This window comes from Mustela nivalis, assembly GCF_964662115.1.
Source record: "Mustela nivalis genome assembly, chromosome: 18".
In the NCBI taxonomy this organism is placed as follows: Eukaryota; Metazoa; Chordata; class Mammalia; order Carnivora; family Mustelidae; genus Mustela; species Mustela nivalis.
In genome coordinates, this window is record NC_139037.1 from 43595226 (window position 1) to 43618916 (window position 23691).

The following is a 23691-nucleotide window of genomic DNA, read 5'->3' on the forward strand; positions in this document are numbered from 1 at the left end:
AGCAGTTTCTTATAAATCTCAAAATGCACTTACCATATGACTCAGCAATGGAACTACTTTGCATTTATCCCAGAGAACTGAAAACTGTGTTTACATAAAGTCTGTACACGAATGTTCATATTAGCTTTATTCGTTATAGCCAAAACTTGGAAATAATTCATATATCCTTGAATGGAGAAATAGTTTTTAAAATTGTGGCACATTAAAAAAAAACACAAATAAGGGCACCTGGGTGGCTCAGTGGGTTAAGCCGCTGCCTTCGGCTCAGGTTATGATCTCAGGGTCCTGGGTCCTCTGCTCGGCAGGGAGCCTGCTTCCCCTCTCTCTCTCTCTCTCTGCCTGCCTCTCCGTCTACTTGTGATCTCTGTCAAATAAATAAATAAAATCTTTAAAAAAAAACACAAATAAAAAAACAAAAAAAATTGTGGCATAGTCATATCATGGAATACTACTCAACCATTGGTATATGCAACAACTCAGATGGATTTCAAGGCAATTATGCTGAGAGGAAAAAAAAAAGCCAGTCACAAGAGTCTATATATTGTATGACTCCATTTATATGGCATTCTTGAAATTTAAAAAATTATCGAAATGGTGAACAGATTAATAGTCACCAGGGCTTAAGGATGTGGGAAGTTGTTTGCAAGGTTATAAAGTGGTAGCATCGGGGTGCCTGGGTGGCTCAGTGGGTTAAAGCCTCCGCCTTTGGCTCAGGTCATGATCCCAGGGATCTGGGATCGAGCCCTGCATCAGGCTTTATGCTCAGCACAGAGCCTGCTTCTCTCTCTCTGACTTCCTCTCTGCCTACTTGTGATCTCTGTCAAATAAATAAATAAAATCTAAAAAAAAAAAATAAATAAAGTGATAGCATCAAGGTAGCCTTGTGGTGATTAAACAGTTTTGTATATTGTGGTGGCTATAAGAAACTTATATACATGATAAAATTATATAAGCACTGGGGCGCCTGGGTGGCTCAGTGAGTTAAAGCCTCTCCCTTCAGCTCAGGTCTTGATCCCAGGGTCCTGGGATAGAGCCCCGCATCGGGCTCTCTGCTCAGGAGGGAGCCTGCTTCCTCCTCTCTATCTGCCTACCTGTGATCTCTGTCATATAAATAAATAAAATCTTTAAAAATTAAAAAAAAAGATTTTACACTTCTGCCTTAGTCAATTTTTTAAAAGATAGATATATAGATTTATTGATTTGACAGACAGAGATCACAATTGGGTAGAGAGGCAGGGGTGGGGTGCAGTGGGGAAGCAGGCTCCCTGCTGAGCAGAGAGCCCCATGTGGGGCTCAATTCCAGGACCCTGAGATCATGACCTGAACCAAGGCAGAGGCACCCTGCTCTAGTCAATTCTGATGTCAGTTCAATTTCTTTATAAAAATCCCCATACTTTGTCCAGATTTTCACATATGGTATAAAAATATCTATAGTATTTTACCTTGAGATAAAATTCATATACTATTATATTCACCCTTTTAAAGTATACTGTTCAGTAGTTTTTGGTATCTTCACAAAGTTGTACAACCATACACCACAAATCTCAGAACATTGTCATAACCCAGAAAGATAAAGTCCTTTAAAATATGTAGTCATTTCAATTGCACAGTATTGCTCATCTATCATCCTTATTTCCCCACACAAGTGACTAAAATGTCTACTTTTTTGTCAAATAATCAAATTTTCTATTTCAGTTTGTCGACTTTTTTCATTTATTTCTGCATAACTAAGAATGCCTTTCTCTACTCAAATTTTAGACTTGTTTTTGCTTATTTAAGCTTCTTGAGTTCTATGTTTAGTAATGACCCCTCTAGCATTTGAATATATACATGCATAATGGTTTATAAAACTTCCAATACAACATGCCATTCACAGGTTTTTCAATTGTGTGCATTTTCACATTAAATAATATGTACATTAAGGACTTAGTTCCCTAACCCATGTTAATCAATAGGGAGCACTAAGTTAAAATTCAGATATTTGACGGCTATCCTGTTGTTATGGTTTCTTCCATTCTGGTCAAATATTGTGGCCTGTATGTTTTCCGTTTTGGGAGGAACTAATTATTAGGAATCATATTCTTATCTCTTCCTGTTTTTTGACAGCTATGCTTTCAACTATTCGTCATACTCACAGGGCTTCAGACTGGCATTAATCTTGTGCAGGCATAGAAGATGGAGTCTGAAGGAAGACTATCCACAAATTCTTTTTTTCTTTTAAAATTTCATGCTGAATAATGAGTGATGAGAAAACCTTTCCTATATCTCATTACATTCATCTCTTTTTTCCATTAGGAATTCTCTTAGACAAAGGTAAACAACATGGTTAAAGTCCTTTACACAAATAGGATTTGAGTAAAGGATTTTATATTCTAGTATTCCAATATTGTACACCTGGCTGGCTCAGTTGGAAGAGTGTGTGACTCTCAATCTCAGGGTCATGAATTCAAGTACCACATAGTGTATAGAGATTATTTAAATAAACTTTATTCTTTTTTAAAGTTTTATTTATTTATTTAACAGAGAGAGATCACAAGTAGGCAGAGAGGCAGGCAGACAGAGAGAGAGGGGGAAGCAGGCTCCCTGCCAAGCAGAGAGCCAGACAAGGGGCTTGATCCCAGGACCCTGAGCCAAAGGCAGAGGCTTAACCCACTGAGCCACCCAGGCGCCCCTTAAATAAACTTTTAAAAAAGTAATCTCTACAAATAATAAAGATAACTTGAAAATGAGTGTACCAAGGAACACAGTGGACAACTTTACTAAGCATTTACTATGCAATAGGAATAGTTCTAAGCACTTTACATTTATTAATTCATTGAATCCTCACAACAAACCCACACATACAGCATGATTATCTTTAATAATACATAAGAAATAAAATGCCACTAACATATAAAAGTGAAAAGTAAAAACAAAAACTAGACGTAAACACATTGATAACTGGTTAATTACCTTTCTAGCATGAGATTGGGGTGGATAAAAAGGAACAAAATAGTTTACAGGGAGAAAATGTGCATAATTTCAGCGATTGAAATAGGTGTTTTAAAAGAAAGAAAGAAAGATTCAAAGGTCAAAAATCAGGACATACTTCATAACTGCAAACATTTAGATGCAAATAGAACACGAGTAATAAAGTCACTTTGAAAAGTAATTAAGTATATATAACTCATTTAAAAAATCTGTATTTACTAAAATGGCAACCATATTTTTTGGCATGATATAAAAACAGGTGAAGGGATAACACGCATGCATACCATGATTTTAAAAACAGAATCTGGGAGGTTTGCTCTATCATCTTTACAGAGTAGCCATTGATAGTTGCTATGATTACTGTTAATCTTGGTTTTTAGTTGCTGGTTTTCTGATTTTCCGTTTTATGTAAGAAAATACAAATTTGTGAAATGAAAGATTCAGAATCTTTCATTTGTGAAATGAAATGAAAGATTAATACTGACTTCAAAAACAAGGTTGTAATTCTACAATTAAAAAATACAAGGTCACACAATTTTAAACAGCATGATATTGGTGTAAGCACAAACACATAGATCAGAGAAGAAAAATAAATTCAAGCAAATATAAACAAGAATGTCTCACCAAGAAGGTAAAATAAAATAAGGGGCAAGAAAATAATTACTGAACAACTGTCCTTAGTACAAGATTGGGGGACATGGGATGGGCAAATGTCAATTTAGAATCTTAATTCATAACTTAGACTGAAATACATTTGAATTAAAAAGAAATACGAAATAAAATTTAAAAACAAAAAATAGTGAAAGTGTAACTACCAAACATGATTTTTTGTTGTTGTTGTTTAAAATATCAGTTAGGTAACAAGAGCTTTAACTTTTATTATTCATCAGTATGAGTTCCCTGATGACGAATGAGATCTGAGCCACTACTAAATGCCTTTCCACATTCCTTACAGTTATAGGGCTTTTCACCAGTGTGAATTCTCAGATGTCGCGTAAGATTTGAGCATTTATTAAAGGCCTTTCCACATTCACTACATTCATATGGTTTTTCATCTGTATGAATTCTCTGATGTTGAAAAAGTTGTGAGTTCTGAGTAAAGGCCTTCCCACATTCAAGACATTCAAAGGGTTTCTCACCAGCGTGAATTCTCTGATGTTGACGAAGTTGTGAGCTCTGGGTAAAAGCTTTCCCACATTCCTTACAATCATAGGGTTTCTCCCCAGTGTGAATTCTCTGATGATTAGTAAGCGCCGAGCCACTACTAAAGGCCTTGCCACATTCCTTGCACTCATAGGGTTTTTCACCAGTATGAATTCTCTGATGCTGAACAAGCTTTGAGCTCTGAGTGAAAGCTTTGCCACATTCTTTACATTCATAGGGCTTCTCACCTGTATGAATTCTCACATGTTGAAAAAGTTGTGAGCTCTTAGTAAAGGCTTTCCCACATACTTTACATTCATAGGGTTTTTCACCAGTGTGAATTCTCTGATGGTCAATAAGATTTGAGCAATAGCTAAAGGCTTTCCCACATTCCTTACATTCATAGGGCTTCTTACCAGTATGAATTCTCTGATGTTGAGAAAGGTATGAGCTACAACTGAAAGCCTTGCCACATTCCTTACATTCAAAGGGTTTTTCACCAGTGTGAATTTTCAGATGTCGAGTAACATGGGAGCCACAACTAAAGAATTTCCCACACTCCTTGCATTCATAAGATTTTTCACCAATATGAATTCTTTGATGTTGAATAAATTGTGAATTCTGACTAAAGACCTTTCCACATTTCTTACATTCATAGGGTTTCTCTTCATTATTAATTATTTGATGTAGAGTAAAGAATGTCTGTTGAATAAATGTGGGCATGTATTCATGAGTGAGTATTTCTTGGCTGAAATGCCCACTTTGATATCCCAGTTGTTTTTCAAAGTGGTTTCTATATTCCAAAATGTCTCTAAAACTGGAGTACTCAAAGCCATGCTTTGTAAGTCCCATTATCTCCCTCTGGCATGACTCTATTTCATAAACTTCCTTCTTCAGAGACAGTAACTTGGTTTCACACATTGATTCCAGATCTGAAAGAAAATGAAATGGTAAATATTCTTACCGCCCTACTCCCACCACCCATTTGGGAAAAGTTAAACTTTTATAATAGAAATAGGAAAATTAAAGTGAAAACAGTATTTCACAGTAAATGACATACAGTTCTCAAGTACATCTGTTTAATCTGAAAAGAGACCCCCAAAACGCACTGAAATTAATGAGATCTAATGCAGATTGTGAGGGAGGAGACTACAGAAAAAGGAACCCACAATGATTCTCAAATATTGATGTGCATCAGAATCAGAAGGGAAGGATAGTAAACATACAATACTTGGGCATATGAAAAGATTACAAGTCATACATACATGTATATAAGCATGCATGTATGTACACGTAAGAAACCATCATACTATATGTACCACAAAAAGTGGATAATTTCCTGACCTCTATTAAAGGCTTCCTGAGAGGAACAAATACACATTGGGGAAGATTTCTGGGCTCTGCAGTATGATAAAGAATAAATTTGGTCTTTGTCCCTGGTTTCTAACACAGAGCTTCAAAAACCTTTGGAATTTCCTGAGTGATAGGACTGGGTTTTGCTATGCTAATGAGGTGACTCATGGCAATACCTAGATAGTTGTAGGACTGGTCACCAGAAAGATTCAGCATGTTATTAGGGGGTTGGGACTTACAGCTACTGGACTTCTGCGGAGGAGAGAAGAGCCAGAGATTGAGTGGCCAATGACACACTCAGTCATGCCAGTGTGATTAAATCCCAATAAAAACTCTGTACACCAAAGCTCAGACTTTCTGGTTGGTGAACACACTTGATGCGCCAGGAAGGTGATATAACTTGACTCCACAGGGAGAGGGCATGGAACCTCTGTAAAACTATCCTCTTCTATGTCTACTGCCAATGGCCTCTTTTCCAAACCAGAATCATCTCTTACTCAGACCACTGAAGTAGCCTCCCAACCCATCTCCCCACCAAGTTCTCACACTCTTTAATCCATTTGGCAACCCAAATTAACGTGGCCTGGTGTTCCACTGCTTGAAACCAAACTCCTCACACTCACTGGTAAAGACCAACTCATCTCCAATACTGACTCACACTCCACTCTTGCTTGCTCATTGGCCCAGTAACCCCACTTTCTTTCAGTTCTGCAAATACATCAAGCTTTCCCCTCCTAGAAGGGCCTTTACAGGGGGATCTTCCCTCCATCTGGAGTTTTCTTTTCTTTTCAAAGATTTTATTTATTAGAGAGAGAGAGAGCATGAGTGGTGGGGCAGGGAGTGGGGGGCAAATGGAGAGGGAGAAGCAGATGCCCCACTTAGCAGGGAGCCTGATGTGGGCCTCGATCCCAGAACCCTGGATTCATGACCTGAGCTGAAGGTAGACAAAACTAACTGAGCCACGCAGACACCCTGGAGTTTTCTTAATACATTAAATTGTAAGACCTAGCACTGGGCCTACTACTACAGTAATTCTGAAATACTTGACAGCATGAATTATTTTTCAATATGTCTACATTAACAGTAAGACGATATGAAAATGTCTGTGATTTCCATTCATGTCAAAGTCACAGGAACTACTAATACTGCTATGGTTTGTTCCAAACACCACAGTAGGAAGATATGCAATTTTCAGTTTGAGTTTACTAAATATAAAGATGTATTTTTTTCTTCTTATCCAAGTTCACAGATGCCCTAAATTCTATTCAAAAGAATCCAAAGCCCATAGCCAAGGCCCACAGGACCCCAAATCATCAGCAGGTACACCCCACCTCTCACATGCACCTAGCACACAAACACACAAACACACGTACATCCTGCTACTTTGCTGATCTCCTTTCCCACAAGTCCCTCTGCTTATTCCGTTCCAGTCACAATGGTAAGAGCTAAAAAGCTCCTCATTCGGGGACTTTGTTCTTCCTTTTCCTTCTGCCTGAATCTCTTCTACCAGATACTTAACAACATTTGTTCACTCGCTTCCTGCAGGTCTTGGTTAAATTATCACCTCATCAAAGAGGCCTTCTTTAACCTCCCTTCATACCACTTCCCACTATCTGACATTAAAAACATATCTGTTTTTTCTCCCTCACCCTCTAGAACACAGGCTCCACCAGAGCAAAACTCTGAATGTTTTATTCAATGCTGTAATCCCAGCACCGGGACCAATACTTACTATATAGTAATGCTCTTCTGGAGCATTTAAGATAAGGTAACACTTTATCCTAAATCTCGCCTTCTCGCCTTCTCTGCCACCTCTTCATTTCCATTATAGGCCTTTTCATTTTCCCCAACATCGTCATCACAGGAGGTGACCGCAATCACTTGCAAGCCTCCCAACTATTCATTCAGTACAGATTTTCCACTTCTGCATATTGAGCCTCTGACTTCCCTCTGAGCTCCCTGATTCTCTTTACTAGACTCTACTTGGTGGAAATTATTCATGATATATATATATATATATATATATATATTTTTTAAGATTTTATTTATTTGACAGAGAGAGAGCGAGAGAGCGAGCGAGCGAGCAAGTGAGCACAGGTAGGCAGAGGGAGAGAGAGAGAGAAGCAGGCTCTCCACTGAGCAGGGAGTCCGATGTGAGGTTTGATCCCAGGACCCTGGGATCATGACCTGACCCAAAGGCAGTCGCTTAGCTGACTGAGCAACCCAGGTGCCCCCTATTCATGGATATATTTTAGCACTACTTTTCGACTCCCAAGTTCTTAATAGGTGACATGATTAGCAAACAACAGCACCTGGCAGGCTCCCTTGCACAAATCAGTAAATGAAAAACACTGGGTAAAGGAAAAATGCACAACCAACTGATAAAACAAGTCATTGGCAAGTAATATTCACGAAGACCAGCACTTGGAGGCAGGGCAGTGCATACACGCATGTGCAGGCATGCATACACACAAACCATTCAGGTGAGAGGAAGGAAAGCAGCAAGGAACTGAATCTAAAATATGGGTGAAAGTGTTTGTTTTTGTTTTTAAGATTTTATTTATTTATTTGACAGAGATTACAAGTAGGCAGAGAGGCAGGCAGAGAGAGAGAGGAGGAAGCAGGCTCCCTGCTGAGCGGAGAGCCCGATGCGGGGCTGGATCCCAGGATCCCGGGATCATGACCTGAGTGGAAGGCAGAGGCTTTGACCCACTGAGCCACCCAGGTGCCCCGGGTAAAAGTGTTTTATTGGAGGGGAAGTGAAGAGCCCCTCCTATTTGAAATTATGGCAGTTGTTGGAGAAGAGTAGCAGAAAGAGTAGTAAGTGAGAGAAGGAATGAAATGGGTCATTTGTAAACTCATTCTAAGAGGACTTGGTTTTTTCCCACAAGCCTAGACAACACCTCAAAAGTGCTGGGTTTACCTGTGGTGCCTTGCTCCTACCCAATCGCTTCTCACTCACCTGAACACAGGCCTCTTGTCAGCTCTCTGCCAACCATCCAGGGCTCTTTTCCTTGTTCCAATAAGGAGATAACTTGAGGCTTAGGAATGTAAAGTCCTGCTCACAAGAAAAGATATGGGACATGGTTACGCTGTGGGTAAACCAGATCCAGAAATCAGATCCAGTCCCTTGATGACCAAAGAGGAGATGCCACTACAGGAACAGCCAAAGAAAGAGGTCGAAGATTCTGCCACAGTCACTGGAGTTGCCCATTTCCAACTCTTCCTTTGCATTGCAGCTCAAACCACTTATTTGGGAATAGGGAGCAGAAATTCAGCCGGTAACTTGAAAAGCAGCTGGGAAATTCACTGTGGAAGAAACATGCCAGAGGAGAACTCTAAATTACTGGTATAGAAGCCCTTACCCATTGACAGCAGATTGCTATAGTTCTCCAACATCACATCTCTGTACAAGTCCCTCTGACCAAGGTCCAGGCACTCCCACTCCTCCTGTGAGAAGTCTACAGACACATCACTGAACATCACTGATCCCTGAAACAATAAACATATGTATTACTTGTGTAATAAAAGAAATAATCAGAGACTATTGCACTTGTACTGTGGGGTAAAGCAAATGAATGACTGTATTGTATCACTCTTAATCAGTATCTTTGGATCTTAAAAACAGATGCAGGAGTAATTAATTTTATAATAACATTTCTAGAGGATACCTGGCTGGCTCGGTTGGTAGAGCATGTGACTCCTGATCTTGGGGTTTTAAGTCTGAGCCCCATGTTGGCTGTAGAGAATACATCCAAAAATAAAATCTTAAAGAAAATCTATGAATAAATTTAACCAAAGTTGCCAAAGACCTATGCTCTGGAAACTATAAAACACTGATGAAAGAAATTGCAGATGACAAATAAATGGAGATATTCCATACTCATGGACTGGGAGAACAAATACCATTAAAATGTCTGTAGGATCCAAAGCAATCTACAGATTTAATGCAATCCATATCAAAATACCAACAGCATTTTTCACAGAACTAAAGCAAACACTCCTAAAGTTTGTATGGAACCACAAAAGACTGGAATAGCCAAAGCAATCTTGAAAAAATAACAAAACTGGAGTTATCACAATTTCAGGCTTCAAGTTAAATTATAAAGTTGTAATAATCAAAACAGTATGGAACGGGCACAAAAATAGACACATAGACAAATGGAACAGAACAGAAAGCCCAGAAACAAAACCACAATTGTGTGGCCAATTAATCTTTGACAAGAGAGGAAAGAATATACAATGGGGAAAAGACAGTCTCTTCAACAAATGGTGTTGGGAAAACTCAATAGCGACATGCAAAAGAATGAAACTGGACCACTTTCTTACACCATATACAAAAACAAACTGAATTAAAGACCTAAACATGAGACCTAAAATCATAAAAATCCTAGGAGAGACCACAGGCAGTAACTTCTCTGGTATCAGCTATAACATCTTTCTAGATATGTCTCCTGAGACAAGGGAAATAAAAAAGTAAACTATTGGGACTACGTGAAAATAAGAAGTTTCTGCATAGCAAAGGAAACAATCAACAAAGTTTGCAAAGGCAACCTATAGAATGAGAGAAGATATTTGCAAGTGACATATCCAACAAAGGGTTAATATCCAAAATATATAAAAAACTGATACAAATCAACATCCTAAAAACAAATAATCCAATTTTAAAAAATGGGCAAAAGACATGAACAGACATTCCTCCAAGGAAGACATACAGATGGCCAACAGATACATGAGAAGATGCTCAACATCACTGTTCATCAGGAAATGTAAATCAAAACCACAATGAGATATCACCTCACACCTGTCAGAATGGCTAAAATCAGCAACACAAGAAACAACAGGTGTTGGTGAGGACATGGAGAACATGAATCCTCTTGCGCTAGGGTGGGAATTCAAACTGGTATGGCCACTGTGGAAGACAGTATGGAAGTTCCTCAAAAAACTAAAAATATAACTACTCTATGATCCAGTAATTGCATTACTGAATACAAAATATTAACTCAAAGGGATACATGCACCCCTATGTTTATATGGCAGCATTACTTACAATACCCAAATTATAGAAGCAACCTCAATGTCCATTGATAGGTGAAGGGACAAGGTATGGTATTTATATAGACAATGGGATATTACTCAGCCATAAAAAGAATGAAATCTTGCCATTGCAACAACATGGATGGATCCAAGGAAAATAAGCAAGTCAGAGAAAAAGACAAATACCATATAATTTCATTCATATGCCAAATTTTAAAAATGAAACAAACCAACAAAGGAAAAAAAGAGAGAGACCAAAAAAAAAAAAAAAAAAAAAAAAAAAAAGAAGAAGAAGAAGAAGAAGAGAAAAGAAAAAAAAAAGACTCTAAACCACAGAGAAAAAACAAATGGTTACTAGAGCGGAGGTTGTTGGGGGATGGGTGGAATAAATGAAGGGGATTAAGAGTACACTTATCTTGATGAGCACTGAGTAATATATGGAATTGCTGAATCACTATATTGTACACCTGAAACAAATATAACATTATATGTTAACTGAACAAAAAGGGTAATCAGTTTATTTTATATTGAAAACAAACAAGTTCCTGACTCTATTTATTGAAAAGGCCTAGAAATAATAATTTATCCAGTACAAATAAACACCCCAGTGTCTACATTGTTGTCCTTAAGTATCATATTCAAATGAAAAGAACCAAGGTCCTTTGGGGAAAGAGATGATTTTAGGATTGAGTCAGAAAAGCACAGGATGAGTCTGAACTATTCTATTGTATCAGAAAGCAAGAGAGCTATCAAAAACTATTAGAATTATGTTATAAGGACTCAGGCACCAACTTGAAGAGCCTCTCTATGGCCAAAAACGGTATAATATAAGGATCTAATATAATGGACCTATAGATTAAAAAATATTTAAATTATGAGCTAGTAACAACAATGAATTAAAATTATCTTCTGGTCACCTTTTTAGGATTCTAAGAAACTAACTCATTATTCAAATATTCTTTCCTAGATAGACTATCCTTTAGGGTAACCAGACAGTTGATGGGAAGTTTTAATTTATAAAGAGAATTTCACCTAATCTATGAAGGAGGAATGACAGAATTAAAATATCATTCTGCAACCTCTAGTCTAGACAGTAACCATCAATGGTGGGTAACATTACAAAAAGGAACAGAACTAGATATAATGTGCCTCCTGATAGACTCACATATCACCACCTATGACATACTCATGACAAAAAAAAAAAAAAAAAAAAAATCCCAACTGAATCTGATCAAGCATCTAGACTTAACTACCAATTTTCAGGAAACAGTTAAATGATGCCACAGAGATGCAATTGGCAAAATCCGAAGAGTGGACAACAAACCATTTTTTTTTTTCCTTTTCTAACAAAAACATACACAGAAAGAAAATAGATGGAAGGGGTACCTACAAAATAAGAGATTCAAAAGACCTCAGTGAACTGCAGTGCACAGTCCTTATTTGGATTCTAATTCAAATAAGCAATTAAAGAATTCAACGATTATAAAAATTGAACACTGGCTAGATACTGATGATACTAAGAAATTACTTCTAACTTCTCTAGAGGCAATAATGGCATAATGGTTGTTCTTAAAAATAATCCTTATCTTTTAGAAATACAATTTGTATTTTCTTCAAAATAATCCTGCATATAGGAGTGAGGGCAGGGTAATGTGTAAGGAAGAAACAGGTATCAGTATAAATGAAACAAGACTGACTGGGAGGTGAAGCTGAATGGTAAGTCTATGGGAGTTCTTAACTCCTCCACTTTCCTATGTCTGAAATTCATTATTATGAAAATTTTTAAAGGGGGTTGGTAGAGAATAGAATATCTGCAAGGATCTAAGCACACAAATAGCATTGCTTTAAACAAAATTGTGATATAACTGTTGTGGGATAAGGAAGTAGAGTGTGATATAGCAAATCTAAATGCACACATACCTTGCAAAAAAATAACTACAAAATGTCGAAAAATTTGATTAATCAAGATAGCAATATAGGAATATTCATTAAAATATGGATGTATTCTATTGTAAATAGCTAAAAGAGATGCAAGTATCTCCATTTAGGGAGTATCTTTATTTCTGAGATTAAAAACAACAACAAACAAACTGGTGAGTCATATGGAAATTCCTCATGACCCACATTTCCTGTTCAACTTTAAATTGAAATTCGTTCATGGATGCCCTAAAAGTCACAGAGACCTATAGGATCAGCTACCGAGACCACAATCTTCCAAGCTCATAAACCAGGAGGTGTCGCATTTGGAACATTTGGAACTATCAACATCATTTCCTATTCTATCTGACTAGTAAATACCGATCCGTAGAACAAACCCGTGCTTGCTCCCACCTAAGCAACTTGTACTTCTCCATCTCTTCAAGTCACTGGAAAAACTAAGTTCATTCTACAAAACTACTCTCATTTCTTTTTATAAGAATTCATTTCCTGGGGCGCCTGGGTGGCTCAGCAGGTTAAAGCCTCTGCCTTCGGCCCAGGTCATGATCCCAGGGTCCTGGGATCGAGCCCCGCATCGGGCTCTCTACTCAGTGCAGAGCCTGCTTCTCTCTCTCTCTCTGCCTGCCTCTCTGCCTACTTGTGTTCTCTGTCAAATAAATAAATAAAATCTTAAAAAAAAAAAAAAAAAGAATTCATTTCCTTTCCATCATAGCTCCTGGGAGAGGGCTGAGAAAAGAGATGCCAGAGGAAAATATTAATGCTGGGTCAAAAGAAGAGGGCACTTAAGAATGATGATGTATTATCTGGTTAGAGTGAGGGGGAAAGGAGACCAAGGATCCTGAAGGGGAAAAGGGAACCTGATAGTCAAAAATGTTAGGAGTAGTGGGGCACCTGGGTGGCTCAGTGGGTTAAGCCGCTGCCTTTGGCTCAGGTCATGATCTCAGGGTCCTGGGATCGAGTCCCGCATGGGGCTTTCTGCTCAGCGGGGAGCCTGCTTCTCTCTCTGCCTGCCTCTCTGTCTACTGTGATCTCTCTCTGTCAAATAAATAAATAAAATCTTAAAAAAAAAAAGTTAGGAGTAGGAAAACAAATAGTCACATGACCATTAGAAAATTTTTTTCCTTTCCTTTTGAAACTAAATGTCAGGAAGGTAAGAAAAAAAGCATCAACTCACCTGGGCCATGGCTTTCAGTATTCAGGAGAGGATGAATCCTTCTTGGGGCTGTTTTCCTGAGAAAGGATAGTAGTCTGAGAAAGCAGACTGGGGAAGCAAAGAAATGTTCTAGAAAACCACACTGGCTTTCAGCTGATCACTCCAGGTCTTATGACATAACTGTGGTCAGTGGGAGTATGGGATAAATCCTACTTCTTCAACCCCAGAAGTCCAAGGCCTTAGCTCTAGAGAAATGGATCCCTTTAATAACAGAAATCTGCAAACACACTCAAAAGTAGAGTTTAAACAGTATGAAAATCCTCCATGTACTAGCTTCAATAATTATCAGGTCATGGCCAACGTGGTTTTATCTAGATTCTCCTCCACTAATTTTAGGTTAGCTTTGATTTTTGTTTAAATAGCTTTACTTAGATATACTTTGCATATTATCTAAGTCAATCACTTAAAATACATAAATTCTATTTTTTTTTTACTATATCCATATGATCTAATTTTAGAACATTTTCACTTCTACAAAGGAAAGCCCATTAACAGGCAATCTCCTTTTTCCCCTCCTCCCTCGGCCCTAAGCAGACACAAATCTATTTTCTGCCTCTATTGACTTGTATAGCATTTCATATAAATGGAATCATATGATATGTGGCCTTTTGTGACTAGATTTTTTTCATTTATTATGTTTTCAAGGTATATTCATATTGTGGTATGTTACCAGAACTTCATTCCCTTTTATTGCTGAATAATATTCCATCGTATGGATAGGACACATCAGGGTGCTGGGATCCAGCCCTGCATCAGGTTCTCTGCTCAGTGGGGAGCCTACTTCCCCCCCCCCCACACTCTGACTGCCTCTCTGCCTACTTGTGGTCTCTGTCAAATAAATAAAATCTTTTTAAAAAATGTTTAGAGCAACTCTTTTAAGTGAACCCAAAACAAGAAAAAACAAATGTCCAAATATATAACTGGGGTTTATAACAATAAGGATAAGTCTAAAAAATGCAATATTGTGGTAAAAAAACAAGACTCAAAACAATATTACCCAGAACAATTTAATTTCTATAAAAGACAAAACTATATTACTTATGGATGTGTAAATATATGATAAACTGTTTGATTTTTTTTTTTGAAACACAACAAGAAAATACATTATTCACCAAAGTCAGAATAAGGGTTACCTAAAGAGGTGAAGAGAATAAGTTTATTCTGGGGACAGGAAGAACAGAGGCTTCTGGAGGGCTGACACAAGTTTTTATTATATAGTGTTTTCCTTTATAATTCTTAAACTGTATGTCTATATTTTAAACACTTTTGTGGAAATATGTAATATTCAGGAATTTTTAACCAAGGAAAAATTAATTATATAATAGCTATAAATTTTAGTGAAAACATAAAATATGAAATGATAAATGCTTTGAGATTCTGATCTTGAAAATAATGTATACTGTACACATGAAATGTGTTAGAAGGAAATCGATCAATATATTGGCAATGGTTGTATTTGGGTGGCAGGAGTTTATTTTGCTCTCTGTAACTTCCCATTTTCCAAATTCTTTAAAATAATCATATGTACATATGTATGTGTGTATGTGCATGTTTAAAAAGAAGCACAAGCTTAATACACTGGAGAAATTGAGCTATTTTCTAAATTAGCAAGTGAACACTATGTAGAAAAAAATGAAGGGAACTGTTGGGATTTGTGTGTCCACCCCTTGAGGTTCCTATCATTTTCTTTAATGGAAATTTGTCCAGGTCACATAGTTGAGTCCACATTAAACAATGCCACCCAGAAGAAAAGCTTAAAAAGGAAACCCCCTAGCACCTTTTATTTGGCTTCCTCAACATTCATTCCTCCTTCTTTCTCTGGAGACCTAACTGAGAAGAGCAGAGCTGAGGAACGAGAAAGGAATCATGAGATGCCAGGCCTTTCTTGTGGCCCAGACTGACCAGAGAAGTAGTAGCTCTGGATTCACACCTACTCCCTCCACCACAGCCCCCCCCCCCTCCCATGGAGAGGAGGGTTGAAGAGAGGTCAGAGTCTAGGCTGTTCAGAGCATTCCTGTCTGAGCATGTCAGAAGGAAAGAAATTTCTGCTGTCCAGAACCAAAATCTTCTCTGGACCTCACACAACTACTGGGACAACACACACTGCCACCCTGGGAACAATAACAGGCACCCTCCAACTGTACACACGGTGTCACAAAAAGTTACATGTTCATACTCACACGTCCTCATAAAGTCAGACATCCAGTAGGCTCAGCGTGCTAACATTCATACAAATAAAACCACACACACACACACACACACACACACACACTCAGATAACACTCATGACCGCATAATCACAGATTCTTTACATTCCCCATCTCGTACACACAATGTCACACAAAACGAACATACACTCACAGACGACCGGTGGGGACAGCCACACCTTACACACACGGAGCGTCACAGAACCACACACCTACAACAGGGATATCCAGCCACACCTGCAAACAGAGGTTCGCGCATGGTCAGTCGCAATGACACACCCACTACAGGGACAGACAATCACACCCCTACACAGAGCGCCGCACGGTCACATAAGGTCACGGTCGCACACATGGAACCCTGTTGCTCTCTTCCCCCAGTCTGACGAACTCTTATGCGCCTGAGACTTCAGACCCGCCCAGACCGCCCCTTCAGGCTGCTCCTCCCCAACCCACGGATGCACCTGCGCAGCCTGGTCGAGCCCCCAACGCTTAGGCCGCTCACCTTGTAATTCCCCTTGCCGGGAGGCCGAGGATCGGGCAAGCGAGCGAAGGAGCGGCCCTATTCCTCCGGAGGCCTCTGGGAAATGTAGTCCGGAAGCAGGTCGGCTCAGACAAGATGGCGTCTGGCGCTTGGATTTCCTGCGGGCGCATAAGCCTGAGCCAAGCCGATACCCCCACTCCCATCTCCAGATCGCTGCAAGGGGTCTTCTAGATCCACGCGCAGTCTCCGAGCCAGGTTCCCAGGAGAGACAGCCCACACATCCTGGAGATAAGCTCCCTCTATGGGCCCTGCTAGTGCCTAGGAGCCACATGTTTCTAAAGAAATAGAAAAATGTTGCTGCGTTCCCACGGAAGTTGATCAGAGCCGCAAGAACTTCTGGGAAATGTAGTCTAGAGGTGAAAAGGGTGAGGCCACTTCCATCGACCTTGTCTTATGTGACTGCACTAAGCTTGTCCACAGTGAAGAGTGGAGCCCCACCCAAGACTCTTCTGGAACTTGTATCTGTTAACCTTAAAAATAAAAGTAAGTTATTTTACCACCAAAATGAGTCTGTTGGGAATAACAGAATTGCAATTCAGGAGGAGAACCCTCGGCTAAAATGGTAGACAAGTCCAGCTAACAAAGAAGAGAAACAACTCTTTCATGGAAAAGGAGGAAGTTGGAAAGTTATTTTGAGGGAAAATCCATTGGAGAAAACCAGGGTGATTATGGTTTATCATTGGCGAAACTGCAGGGGTAGTCAATTTGTTCTAGGTGAGGCAATTTAGGAACATTGGTTAATTTAGGAATATTTTTATCACCCCAAAAAGAAACCCTATACCTACCAACAATCACTCCCAATTTGTCCTAACCCTGAAAACCCTAAGGAACTCTAATTTACCCTCTGTGTCTACAGATCTGCCTATTCTGAACATTTCTTATAAATACAATGTGGTCTTCTGTGACTGGCTTCTTCTCTCAGAATAATGTTTTCAAGGACCATCTGTGTTGTGGCATGTATTTTTTATTAACAAATTCTGTTGTATGGGTATACCACATTTTCTTTGTCCATTAATCTATTTAGAGGCATTTGGATTATTTCTACTTTTGGCTATTGTGTATAATGCTGCAATGACCAATTGTGTACAAAATTTTTACATGAATATACATTTCTAGTGTTCTTGGGTGTATGTATAAGAGTGGAATTACTGGGTCATACAGTAACTCTATGTTTAATATTGGCCTCAAAGAATGAGTTGGTAAGTGCTTAATGTAATAGCTTTTGAGGACTTATTTTGTGTAAGCTTTACATGTGTTTTCCTTGATCTTCCTGACATGGACGACCCTCCTATGGCACTCCTGAAAAAAATACTGTTATCAAGATTTTTGATGATGTAGAATATGTTGTGGATAGAGCACATGTCCTTAGTTCATGATCACAGATGGTGATTTTCAGGACTGGAATTTGAATCTTAGGCTTGTCATAATCTGAAGCATACAATCTTCATAACCAACCATTTTATTTCACATTTTACTCTCTTCCTCATAGTCCTTTTCTACTCTCATCTCTGTAATAGCTGCATCCATATTCTTCTTTCTTGTCCTAAATAATTCTCATGAAACTCTTCTTCCATCAAGTCCTATTTATTCTACTTTATTTCCTTCACCCTCTTCTACTCATACCAGGTTCAGCCAACACTTAAGTATCCTTTGGGGGTTTGATGGGTTGATGGAGGGAGGGGAGTAGGGGATAGACCAGATGGGGGAAGGGTATTAAAGACAGCACTTGTGATGGGCACTGGGTGCTATAGGTAAGTGATGGATCATTGAATATTAATCCAGAAACCAATATTACACTGTATGTTAACTAGCAAAATATACGTTTAAAAAATTTTTAGCTCTTGAAGTTAGCAGTTCGACCCATTTTGAGTTAATTTTTGTAAATGATGAGAGATAAGGGCCCAACTTCATTCTTTGCAGGTGGCTGTGCTGTTGTTGCAGCACTTTTATTTAAAAGCCTGCTCAGTATTTCTCAACTTAATCGTCAATATTGATTGATCTTATAGATGTATGGGTTTATTTCTGAATTCTTAATTATATTCCATTGATCTGCATCCCCATCCTTGTACCAATATCATAGTGTGTGATTGTCCTTATAGTAACTTTAAAATAGAGAAGTAGGAGTCCTCCTACTTTGTTTTCCTTTTTCAAGATTGGTTTGGTTCTTCTAGGTTTCTTGCAATTGCATATGAATTTCAGAATCAGCTTGTCAGTTTTTACAAATAAGTCATGTGTGATTCTGATGGAATTGTTTTGAATCTATAGATCAAGTTGGGGAGTACTACCATCCTAACAATATTAAGTCTTCCTATCTGTAAACTCGAGATGTTTTTCCATTTGCTTAAGACTTTTAAAATTTGGGGTGCCTGGGTGGCACAGTAGGTTAAGCCTCTGTCTTCGGCTTGGGTCATGATCTCAGGGTCCTGGGATCAGGCCCCGCGTTGGGCTCTCTGCTTGGTGGGGAGCCTGCTTCCCCCTCTCTCTCTGCCCGCCTCTCCACATATTTGTGATCTCTGTCTGTCAAATAAATAAAAATTTTTAAAAGACTTTTATAATTTATTTAACCAAATGATTTGTGGTTTTCTAAGTGTTACATTTTTGTTAAGTTTATTCCTAAGTATATTACTTTGATGCTACTGTTAATGAAATTGTGTTTTCATTTCATTTTCAGGTTGTACATTACAAATGTATATAAATACAACTGATTTTTTTCAACAACAGAACTCAATATTTGTATATATTGTAAAATAATCACAAGTCTCATTAGCATCTATCGCTACGCATAGTTACAAATTTTTTCTTGTGATAAGAATTTTTAAGATCTATCCTCTCAGCAACTTTCAAATACACAAAATATAATAGTTCTAACTATAGTTACCATATTGTATATCACATCTTTAGGACTTATTTATAACTGGACTTTTGACCACCTTTCCCCTTTTTACCCATTCTACATCCGTCACCTCTGGCAACCACCAATTTGTTCTCTGTACCTATGAATTTGGGTTTTGTTTTGTTTTAGATTCTGTATATAAGTGAGATCAAACAGTATTTGTCTTTCTCTGCCTAATTTCACTTAGCATAGTGCCCTTAAGATCCAGCACTGCTGTCCCAAATGGCAAGATTTCCTTCTCTGTGGCTGAATAATATTCCACTTTCCAAATATACCACATTTTTTTTTCCCATTCATTCATTGATGAACACTTAGATTGCTTCCATGTCTTGGCTCTTGTAAATAGTGCAGCAATGAACATGGGGTGCATAAATCTTTTTGAGTTAGTGTTTTCATTTCCTCCAGATAAATACCCAGAGGTAGAATTGCATCTGGTAGTTCTACTTTTAATTGTTTAAGAAAACTCCATACTGTTTTCCATAGTGGTTAAACCAATTCACATTTCCCATCAATGGTGCATAAAATTTCCTTTTTTTCCACTTCCTTGCCAATGCTTATTTCTTGTTTTTTTGATAATAGTCATTGTATCAGGTATGAGGGCATATCTCCTTATGGGTTTTTTTTTTAAGATTTTTATTTATTTGACAGACAGATCACAAGTAGGCAGAGAGGCAGGCAGAGAGAGAGAGAGAGGAGGAGCAGGCTCCCTGCCGAGCAGAGAGCCCGATGTGAGGCTCGATCCCAGGACCCTGGGATCATGACCTGAGCTGAAGGCAGAGGCTTTAACCACTGAGCCACCCAGGCGCCCCTTTATTTCTTTTTTTTTTTTTTTTATGGTTTTGATTTACATTTCCTTGATATGGTTGAGCATATTTTCATGTACTTATTGATCATATGTATGTCTTCATTGGGAAAATGTCTATTCTGTTCCTCTGCTCGTTTTTTAATTGAAATTTTTTTGTATTACTATTGAGTTACATGGCTTCTTTATATATTGGATATTAATCCCTTATCAGATGTGAAGTTTGCGAATATTTTCTTTCATTCAGTAGGTTGCCTTTTCATTTTGTTGATGGTTTCCTTTGCTGTATGGAAGCTTTTTCATTTGAGGTAGTCTATTTATTGTTTTTGCTTTCGGTGTCAAGTCCAAAAAATCATCACCAAGACCAATGTCAAGAGCTAACAGCTCTGTTTATTTCTAGGATTTTTATAGTTTCAGGTTTTATATTCAAGCCTTTAATCCATTTTGAGTTAATTTTTAGGTATGGTGTAAAAGAGTGGTCCAGTACTGAACTGTACACTTACAGAAAGTTAGGATGGCAAATATTATGTATATTTCATAACACATTTAAAAACTCTGTGCATGAATAAAGCAGTTTTATTCATAATAACCAAAATTTGGAAATAATCCAGATATCCTCCAATGATAAATGGTTACAATGTGGTATAGCCATACCATGGAATACTACTCAGCAATAAAAAGAAATTATCTATTGATTCACACAACAGTCTGTATAAATATATAATTATGAGTGGAAAAAAAGCACAAAAGATTACTGTGTGATTCCATTTTATGTATAAAGATCTTCAAATGACAAAATGGAGAAATGGAGAAGAGCAGTGGGTATCAGGGATTAAAGAGGGGGTGAAGTTGGGAGGGGAAAAAGTCTGACTAGGAAAACATGAAAGATCCTTAGGGGAATGGGCATGTTTTGTATCTTGACTATATCAAGGTTGTTTTTTTACAAGAGAGAGCACAAGTTGGGAGGGGAGGGTTGCCAATGGAGAAGAGACTCTCAAGCAGACACTGCACTGAGCGCCAAACCCTAGGAGGGAATATAGTCTTAACTGGTCAGTCTGTGGAGTTTTCCCGTCAGCACCAATGAGGTAATCTGCCACATAAGCCAAAAGAAGATGAGGTAATCCTTTCTTTCTTTATCTTTCCCCCTTTCGTCCTATAAATGTCTTCCATTTTGCCACAGTTCCTTTGAGTTCCTATTTACTTGTTGGGGGGGATGCTGCCCAATTCATGAATGGTTCTGTGAAAATTAGCAATGGGAAACCTAACTAAAATGTATTCAGGAGGTTTAGGCAGGGACACTGCTGCCCTAGCATTAGTAGTCAGTTGCAGACCAAGGGTCAGAGACTGTCTTGACCTTGCACGTAGAAACAGCTATTCCAGCCAAGGAACAGACTTTCCTTATCCCCAGGGCAACAGCTCAGCCCAATGAGAAGCCACCATACTTTTAATTCCCAGTTTCTCCAACGGACTTTTATAACAGCCTTCCCAACTCACTCTTTTCTCCTTAAAAAAAGCTCACCACCTCTCCTTTGTTCCTGGCCTTGCGTAACGGTTTCGCTTTGGTTTGTGATTGTCTTTCATTTCTAAATAAACTTATCTTTTGCTGATAAAATATTCAATAAAGCCAATCAAATCTTCAAATTGACTCAGTTGAATTTTGTGTTGCCATTTTTTTAAAAACAGGGTCTGAAATGCCAAGTGTTTATCACCCACCTGACTAACCACACATCTCAGCCACCATAAAAATGCCTACCCAGGAAATCAACCTCTGAGTACCTCTAGTAAGGCCAAGTCCCATCCCCACACTCGGTGGACTACAAAGTCCCTTTCACCAGATTCCTGGTGTTCTCATCTCCAGACCACAGTTTTCAGATAGCTCTGCAACTTCCCATATCAAGTTCTTTCAGGGACTTGGGAGTTCTTTCCTGCTTCTTGATGCAGAAGCTCGCATACTCAGGCGAGTGGGCCACGCCTGGGAGCCTCGCTCGGATTCTAGACCGAGATTCCTGAAGCGTGGGGACAGGAATTCAAATCCCTCCCAGGTGGCGCCATTTTCCCCGCGTACTTTGGCTGCAGACTACATTTCCCAGAGGTCCTGCGGCCCTACTCAACTTTCCGCGTCAGCTCTGAGTCTGTTCCCACGGGGGCGGGACCTTAACCTCCCTGACGAGAGTCCTAGGAGACTGCAGTAAGCGTCGCTCAGCTGGGCTAGTTTGGAACTAACCCCGGGGTGGCTTGAGGTGAGGCAACTTGACCCCGCGTGGAAACAGAGCGGGTGCACAGCTTCAGGCCGCTAGCGGGCTGAGGGTTAGAGGTTGTGGATGTGGGTGGCTGGGTGTGACGGTGCGCGGCTCCTGTGACGTTGCATTTGACAATCACCATGTCCCCGTGGTGGGTGTATGATTGTGACGTTGTGCGACTGCGTGTATGTGTGTGTAGGTGCGTGGAGCCCATGACTCTGCTGGTATGACTGTGTGCATCCTCGATATGGTTTATCTCCGAGAAACCGTGTCTGCGAGTGCGCGGTGCCTCTGACGGTACAGGTATCGTGTGTGTATGCGAGGTGAGTGTGCGATTGTTACCGTGACCGTGGCATTGCGTGTATGGTTATGGAGTGCCTCCGACTGCCACTGTGACTCCAATACTCTGTCCCAAGAGATCCCTGTAACAGGACAGATTCTGGTCAGTTCTGATATCCCTCCTCTCCTGATGGGAGGAGTGTGACTGAGGCTTGGGCATGGTTTTTTGCGGGAAATTTTTATCAGGCATTCTTAGCGGCAGCCAGTTCTGGCTTGAGAACAGCCTAGTCTGTGTTGTCTTGGGCCACATCTACTTGATTCTTGCTTTAGATGGGGGGGGGGGGGGGAGTGAACATATGCAGTAGGTGTTAGGGTCCCTGAGATCAAAGGAGCGAGACTGACACAAAGCGACAATCAAACAAAGCTTTATTTCGGGCCAAGCATCAAAAATCAAACTGACTGGTAGGGGCCATCTCTTACGAAGAGACGATGACAAGGTCACTCCCAAGAAGGCCACTCTGGATGAGGCCGCTCTGGACGAGGCCACTCCCCGGTTGGAGCCGCTCCCAAGAAGAGGCCACTCTGGACAAGGCCGCTCCCAGGACCAGGCCGCTGCTGACAAGGTCGCTCCCCGGATCGGCCGCTCCCCAGAATGATGCCGCTCCTGCAAGGCCGCTTGCAGCGGCGCCTCGGCCTGGGGTGGCAAGGCTGCTCACGGCTGGGCTGGGGGGGTGGGGACCCGCGAGGCCGCTCCTGGCCGGCGGGGGCTTGGTGGTGGCTAGAGGCTGCTGGCGTAGAGGCTGTTGGTGGCCAGGCCATTCACCTGGTGCTGCAGCCTACCACTATGATGACCGGGAGGACCACGATCCTCTGACTCTCCCAAAGACTACCCTAACGGCTATTCCAACAGCTATTCTAACGGCTATCCTAACAGCTATTCTGACTCCTCCTACTACTCCCAGCACCCCCCAGCCTCGCAGACTAACCTTTATAGAGGTGGTTGATCCCAGCCCACACACGGGTGACCAATGGGATTTCAACTCACCTCTGTAAATATATGTCCGCCCCACTGATT

The 23691-nt window shown here is 39.8% G+C and overlaps 1 protein-coding gene across 7 annotated transcripts; it reads right to left on the bottom strand.

The window, feature by feature from the left end:
- Positions 1 to 2784: 2784 nt before the first annotated feature.
- LOC309852403 (uncharacterized protein) lies at positions 2785 to 22403 on the bottom strand. 7 transcript variants are annotated; one of them, XM_082708889.1, is made up of 8 exons: positions 22322 to 22403; positions 16364 to 16872; positions 13616 to 13702; positions 10918 to 10970; positions 9138 to 9206; positions 8832 to 8958; positions 8429 to 8524; positions 2785 to 5045 (listed from the first exon to the last, which is right to left on the bottom strand). In XM_082708889.1, exons 2-8 carry the CDS (start codon positions 16671 to 16673, stop codon positions 3850 to 3852), a joined length of 1938 nt encoding a protein of 645 aa, XP_082565015.1. In that variant the 5' UTR covers positions 16674 to 16872; positions 22322 to 22403; the 3' UTR covers positions 2785 to 3849. The 7 variants fall into 7 exon arrangements, with proteins under 7 accessions (XP_082565015.1, XP_082565016.1, XP_082565017.1 ...); XM_082708890.1 differs by lacking the exon at positions 22322 to 22403 and adding an exon at positions 15432 to 15499 and having other exon boundaries at positions 13616 to 13671; positions 16364 to 16449; XM_082708891.1 differs by lacking the exon at positions 22322 to 22403 and adding an exon at positions 15432 to 15480 and having other exon boundaries at positions 13616 to 13671; positions 16349 to 16426.
- Positions 22404 to 23691: the final 1288 nt, after the last annotated feature.